A 7,758-nucleotide genomic window follows, 5' to 3' on the forward strand; every position below is an offset into this window, starting at 1 on the left:
TGTTTCCGTGCTGTAATTGTTATATGGTTATATGGTTATAAAAAGCTGGGAAAAAACTGCAGAGCAGATTCACGAAGATGGTGCCAAGATTTGAGGGCCAGGACGAAAGGGAGAGGTTGGGCAGGGAAGGATTTGTTCATTGAATCTATTGACCATTGGAAAATCATCACCAATGCGTCCACTATTTCTAGAGCAACCTCCCTTGGGACCCTGGGATGCAGACCATCAGGCCCAGGGGATGTATCATCCTTCAGTCCCATTAACCTACCCAATACTATTTCTCGCCTAATGAAAATGTCTTTCAGTTCCTCTACCCCCTTAGATCCTCTGTCCTCTGGGAGATTGTGTGTGCCTTCCTTAGTGAAGACAGATCCAAAGTACCTATTCAACTCTTCTGCCATTTCTTTGTTGCCCATAATAATTTCACCCGCGTCTGCCTTCAAGGGACCCACATTTGACTTTGCTACTCTTTTCCCCCTTAACATATCTCAAGACGCTTTACTGTCCTTCTTTATATTCCTGGCCAGCTTCCCTTCGTACTTCATCTTTTCAGCCTGTATTGCCCGTTTTGTTTCCTTCTGATGTCCTATGAAAGTTTCCCAATCCTCTGGCTTCCGGCTACTCTTTGCTGTGTTATACATCCTTTCTTTTAGTTTTATTCTATCCCTAACTTCTCTTGTCAGCCACGGTTGGCTCCTACTGCCCTTAGAATCTTTCTTCCTTTTTGAAATGAAACGATCCTGCATCTTCCGGATTATGCCCAGAAATTCCTGCCATTGCTGTTCCACCGTCATTCCTGCTAGGATCCCTTTCCAGTCTACATTGGCCAGCTCCCCTCTCATGCCTTCATAGTCCCCTTCTTATACTTCTCCTTCTTCTCTTTATTTGTATACTGTCCTTGACTTCCCTTGTCAGTCCATTGCTCCCCTTCGAATCTCTCCTCCCCTTTGGAACAGAGCTTTTAAGGCATATATATATTGGTGGACAAATTATTTCATACTCCACGGGATTTTAAAAAACAACTACAAATGAAACACGTACATTGGCTGTTGAGATTAAAGAAATTGATTACAAATATTCTATAGCTCCCAGTCTAGAGCTCTATAAGAATAGAGTTGAACTTCAACTGAGACATGAGTTGGCATTAGTATCACCGATTGAGAATCAGCTACTTAAAACCAAAAGTCAATTTTATATACATGGCGATAAATCTGGCAAAATACTGGCCAATCAGTCGAAAGCTGTGTCAGCCAAACGTCAGATTATTAAAGTGAGTAAACGGGATGGTGCTATACAGTGCAAAGCGATTTGGGTTTATTTCAATTGCAGTATTAGAAGCACCAAGCACATTATTCAAATAAACACAATCTTTCTATTCAGTTCTTGTGAATGTTACTGGTGATGCGAATTATCCAAATTCAACATCAGGGTATTAAGTGCATGTTGTATTAATCTACAAACCTACAATATTGTAAGTGGTTAAGAAGTTTTTAAGATGGAACTGCAGAAGCTGGAAAATCGAAGGTACACAAAAATGCTGGAGAAACGCAGTAGGTGCAGCAGCATCTATGGAGCGAAGGAAATAGGCAACGTTTCGGGCCAAAACCCTTAGGCTAAAACCAAGTTTAAATGATCTATCACACCATGGGTGGGGGATATAAAATGACCCTATCTGCTGACCTATGACCTATAAATGAACAATTATCTGCTGCCTTGGGTCTACCAGACACCCTAAATGGACCCTTGGGCCCATCTAGGCTAGCCTAGATATTAAAGATACCAGTTAAGTTAGACGTGGTAGCCAATGGCGTCCGCGGGCTTGGAATGGACTTTGTTCACTCTTGTTTTCTCTGACAGAGATAGAGACAGCGAGAAAGTGAAGGGAAGAGTCGGGGATCGAGCAGAGGAACGTGGGAGCTGGTTGGAAACTGGCAGTGAGGGAGCTTTTCCCTTTGAGAGTAGGGAAGATTCAAACAAGAGGACATGACTTGAGAATTAAGGGACAGAAGTTTAGGGGTAACATGAGGGGGAACTTCTTCACTCAGAGAGTGGTAGCTGTGTGGAATGAGTTTCCAGTAACCATATAACATAATGGCGGAGGCAGGTTCGATTTTATCATTTAAAAATAAATTGGATAGGTATATGGACGGGAAAGGAATGGAGGGTTATGGTCTGAGTGCAGGTAGATGGGACTAGAGGAAAATAAGTGTTCAGCACGGACTTGAAGGGCCGAGATGGCCTGTTTTCCATGCTGTAATTGTTATATGGTTATATGGAGATAAAGCGTTAAGGCGGTGAACGAGAGCAAGAAGCAGCACCGATACAGACATGATGTACCTGAGAGAGAGGTGAGGGAGGGGTCTGGTGGCGACTGAAACAAGGAATGTTCTACATATTCTACAGAGACAGGCAGAGCCTGAGCACAACGGGCTCCCACCTGGAACCAGGAATTCGGTTTGAACCCATTCTTCCAAAGATCCTTCCCGAAGAACACAAATCTGTTGTGCGGAGAGCAAATGCTGCAAACACCTGATGAACTTCTGAACAAGTGGGAAGGGCGATTGTTTCAATCTTTATATTTTCACAAAAGTTCCTTTGACGGATGCAGTTAACATGTTAAAATGAACGGATCGACAACTCTGATGTCATTTGCTGTTTATTTCACTCTTCCCACATTTACATTCCCCCTGGTTTTATTTCCACGCTCACTGTGGTTTCACGACGCGGAATTTGGGGACTAAATGGGAGCCGTTCAGCGCCGACCTGTTGTCCAGCGGGTTTCTGCCCCACGACCCCTGAGCCCCGCTCCTGATGCTGGTCCCGGGACCCGACGCTATTGCACACCGGAGCGGAACCGGACCAGATTCTCAGCCACTTTTCATCCCAAGGCCTGAAGAAAGGATAAAGTTTCTCCGTGAATTTATTCCCAGCGAAGGTGTGGAGATGGGACTTGGTGTCCGCGTCGTAAAATGAAACTATCCCGGACTCGTAACTGAGATAAACTCCCACCCTCCCGGGGATGGGACGGGCGGGGAGAGGGGATGGAGGGGAGGTGAATGCATCAAACACCTCATCCCACCGCCATATCCTCCAGACTCCATTCTCGGGGGTCAGTGTGACCGGCCCCTTCCTCTCCACAGACTCTGCGGCGACTCCCAGACTCCAGCCCCGACTCCCCGCCACCTCCACCTCCCAGTAATGTCTCCCCGATGTGAATCCCTCCGATCCCAGCACACACGCCCCGGCTGTAAACCTCTTCCCGGTGTCAGGGAGACTCCTCCGGGTCTCGGTCCGTCTCACCCTCTTCCGATCCTCCGACACCTCGAGCCACTGATGCGCTGTTTCCACATCCAGGGTGACGGAGACTGGGGGGAGAAGCAGAGAATCAGAGAGTCCCCGGGGGTCGGTGGGGGAGAGTCAGGCACAGGCGGGCGGACACCTGACACCTTGCCCAGGGGTTTCACCCACAACCACATTGGATGGACAACAGACATCTTTCCAGGAGCTTTTAACCGGGCTGGAGAGGGGAAATTCCGCAGATTATCGGGAACAGGAGGGGGCACGGTGCGTGGATGGGGAAAACAAACGTGGAAAGTGAGGATGAACAATTGCGGGTGGAGATGGTGAAATAAGGCGGGTTTTCAAATATCTTGGCAGTAGATGGCGAGGGAGAGGCAGATTGGAAGATGAGGAGATGGAGGTGTGTGGTAATTAAAGAGGATGTAGAGATGTGGGGTGAAGTTGCCGTGATCATACTGAACGGGAGTGGACTGGACAGGCGGGGCAATCTGCTACTCTTTACTTGCTTTCTTTAGTGGAGGGTAGATTTGATGTGTCTGTACAACCAAGAACACTCTGATCTCATTGTGAAGCAATATATGAACTTCACTGAGGGACTTGACAATGTTTCACATGTAAGGCTGGTCCATAAAAGGAAGTCAGGTTGGATCCAAGACGAGTTGGTAAAATGGTAAAAAGTTGGTGGTTAGAGGTAGGTGTGATTTTACTGCCTGGAGATGTGTGACTGGTGGTGTGCATTGGAGATCGGTGCTGCAACCATTGCTGTTCATTTTATGTTTTCATGGCTTTGATGTGAATGTTAGGTGGTGTGACCACTAAGTTTGTGGAGAATGGGTAATGTTGGGGATAGCAAGGTAGTCTGTCAAAGTCTGCAGCAGGATATAGGCTAGATCATCGAAACCTTATTGTCATGCAGGGAGATCAATACTGGAGGACGCAGTTTTCTTCACACAAAGAGTTGTTAATACCTGGAATATTTTGCCATAGGAGGTGGTGAAATCAGATGTAACCACTATATTTAAGAGGCAGTGCGATTTGGCAAACGAGGTGTAGAATAAGGTACACAAAAATGTTGGAGAAACTCAGCGGGTGCAGCAGCATCTATGGAGCGAAGGAAAAAGGCAACGTTTCGGGCCGAAAACCCTTCTTCAGACTAATATGGCTCTTACTAGGAAAGGGGGAGATGCAACGAGACCTGGGTGTCATGGTACACCAGTCATTAAAAGTAGGCATGCAGGTGCAGCAGGCAGTGAAGAAGGCGAATGGTATGTTAGCATTCATAGCAAAAGGATTTGAGTATAGGAGCAGGGAGGTTCTACTGCAGTTTAGTGAGACCACACCTGGAGTATTGTGTACAGTTTTGGTCTCCTAATCTGAGGAAAGACATTCTTGCCATAGAGTGAGTACAGAGAAGGTTCACCAGACTGATTCCTGGGATGTCAGGACTTTCATATGAAGAAAGACTGGATAGACTCGGTTTGTACTCGCTAGAATTTAGAAGATTGAGGGGGGATCTTATAGAAACTTACAAAATTCTTAAGTGATTGGACAGGCTAGATGCAGGAAGATTGTTCCCGATGTTGGGGATGTCCAGAACAAGGGGTCACAGTTTAAGGATTAGGGGAAAATCTTTAGGACCGAGATGAGGAAAACTTTTTTCACACAGAGAGGTGAATGTCTGGAATTCTCTGCCGCAGAAGGTAGTTGAGGCCAGTTCATTGGCTATATTTAAGAGGGAGTTAGATGTGGCCCTTGTGGCTAAAGGGATCAGGGGGTATGGAGAGAAGGCAGGAACAGGATACTGAGTTGGATGATCAGCCATGATCATATTGATTGGCGGTGCAGGCTCGAAGGGCCGAATGGCCTACTCCTGCACCTATTTTCTATGTTTCTATGTTTCTAATGTGGGCAAATGGGATTTGTGTGGCTGGGGAAAAGGGTGGACATGGAGGCGATGGGCCCAATGGCCTGATTCTGTAATGTACAACCATGGCTCTCTGGCTCCAAGAGCACTGAATGACTGATTATGCACAGCCACCGGGTGTGCAGTGAATTCTAAAGGTTGCCTAGTCTCAGCATGCAGTAATGTTCCTATAGGGGCGACAGATGGCACAATGGGCTAAGTGTTCGGCTGGCGACCGGAAGGTAGCCGGTTCGAATCCCGCTTGGAGTGCATACTGTCGTTGTGTCCTTGGGGCAAGACACTTCACCCACCTTTGCCTGTGTGTAAATGTAATGTAATTATGTGAAGCACTTTGGGGTCAATGCAAGTTGACTAAAAATGTGCTATATAAATAAGATTATTATTATTATTATTATTATGTCTCCTTGTCTCTGTCCTAAATGGTGCAGCTCACATTCTGAGGGTTTCCGCTGGCTCTAGGCCCCCCCAGACAGGGGAAACATCCTCCCTGCATCCAGCCCACTGAGCCATGTAAGGACTTTGTGTTTCACTGATACCATATAACCATATAACAATTACAGCACGGAAACAGGCCATCTCGGCCATCCCCTTAGTCCCACCTGCCTGCACTCATACCATAACCCTCCATTCCCTTCTCATCCATATGCCTATCCAATTTATCTTTAAATGATACCAATGAACCTGCCTACACCACTTCCACTGGAAGCTCATTCCACACCGCTACCACTCTCTGAGTAAAGAAGTTCCCCCACATATTACCCCTAAACTTCTGTCCCTTAATTCTGAAGTCATGTCCCCTATTCTCAAAGGGAAAAGCTTGTCCACATCAACTCTGTCTATCCCTCTCATCATTTTAAAGACCTCTATCAAGTCCCCCGTTAACCTTCTGCGCTCCAGAGAATAAAGACCTAACTTATTCAACCTATCTCTGTAACTTAGTTGTTGAAAACCAGGCAACATTCTAGTAAATATCCTCTGTACTCTCTCTATTTTGTTGACATCCTTCCTATAATTGGGGGAATTGGGGGACCAAAATTGTACACCATACTCCAGATTTGGTCTCACCAATGCCTTGTACAATTTTAACATTACATCCCAGCTTCTATACTCAATGCTCTGATTTATAAAGGCTAGCATACCAAAAGCTTTCTTTACCACCCTATCTATATGAGATTCCACCTTCAAGGAACTATTGCACGGTTACACCTGAACCGTCGAGTACACAGGCCTAGTCTACGTAATTTCACCCAGCACAGCAAACCCATTCTCCCAGGAACAAGGATCTGTTCAAATGCAAACAATCTTTGCTTTGTGTTTGTGATACTTCCCCCAGAGTCCATTAATACCATTAATCTTCACATATATGTATTGCATAAAGATGTCTTAAAAAAGATCAATGGAAAAGGTATCAGTTTTACCTTGTTTGATGATATCAGATGTTTCGCTCAATACTATATTGTAGAAAAGGGTGCGATCATACTTTTCAATGGGCAACGCGCTATCTACCACCAACATTGGTTTGGTTTCATCAATAACCCTGCAAATATTTAACAGCTGGTTAGAAACTGAGCATTAGCTGTTTTTTTGAGCGGTACTGTAAAAACGTACATTGTTTCAGTCAAAAGCATGTCCTACCTCCTCTTGCGACCAGCTTCCTCCTGAAATAAATAAAACACAAATCTCAATAGACTGAGATGGATCGGAATGATCCCGACGGCGGGTATTTCACTAGATTGCTACAAAATACCCTCTGAGAATTCCCAACTCTTTGTCGCTGTCACACAGACAGAAAGTGGATATTGTCGTAGAGACATCGAACACGGGGGAGAAAGCATTAGGAATGTCGATGAAAATAACTGCGAGTATGCAACTTACGAGTAAGACCGGGCAGGTCGTGGGATTTTATCTGGAGAAGGGAGGACAAAATGGAGATACAAGGGAAAGAGAGTAAAAGAAAAGATAAGACACCAGAATTAACGGGGCAGAACGCCCAGGAAGGGATAGGAGAGTAAGGCCAAGTGAAATGGGAATCAATGTGAAAGGTGCGGGGAGTAATGGATTAAAAGTATTATATATGACAAGGACGCTGCTGACAACCTTCTACCGCTGCACCACAGAGAGCATATTAACGTATGGCATCTCTGTGTGGTATCTCAGCTGCACGGAGGCGGAGAGGAGCATCTTCCACAGAGTGCAGAAGATTATTGGGACACCGCTACCAGCCTTGGAGGGCATCTACCACACACGGTGCCTCAGGAAGGCCGTCAGCATCCATAAAGACTCCTCACACCCTTGTAATGGACTGTTCGAACTACTTCCCTCCGGCAGACGTTACAAGGCCTTCTACGCCCGAACCTCCAGACTCAGGAACAGCTTCATTCCCAGAGCTATAGCGGCTCTGAACCAGCCCTGCTGAGTGCCCCCCACCCCCCCTGGACTGTCTCCCTCGGATGGTCACGTCGCACAGACACATCTGCACTTTAGTCTGTTTGAACTGACTATTTGACTGTTCTTTTGACATTGGATGGAAGCTG

General features: G+C 46.0%; 1 protein-coding gene across 1 annotated transcript; it reads right to left on the reverse strand.

Annotated features, from left to right (window-relative positions):
- Positions 1–2,640: 2,640 nt before the first annotated feature.
- Positions 2,641–7,651, reverse strand: LOC129715738 (E3 ubiquitin-protein ligase TRIM39-like). Its single transcript, XM_055665591.1, has 3 exons — positions 6,860–7,651; positions 6,643–6,761; positions 2,641–3,365 (listed from the first exon to the last, which is right to left on the reverse strand). The coding sequence occupies exons 2-3, from the start codon at positions 6,737–6,739 to the stop codon at positions 2,677–2,679; spliced, it is 786 nt and encodes a 261-aa protein (XP_055521566.1). The 5' UTR covers positions 6,740–6,761; positions 6,860–7,651; the 3' UTR covers positions 2,641–2,676.
- Positions 7,652–7,758: the final 107 nt, after the last annotated feature.

The sequence above is a fragment of the Leucoraja erinacea genome, unplaced genomic scaffold (assembly GCF_028641065.1).
Source record: "Leucoraja erinacea ecotype New England unplaced genomic scaffold, Leri_hhj_1 Leri_1361S, whole genome shotgun sequence".
Taxonomy (NCBI): domain Eukaryota; kingdom Metazoa; phylum Chordata; class Chondrichthyes; order Rajiformes; family Rajidae; genus Leucoraja; species Leucoraja erinaceus.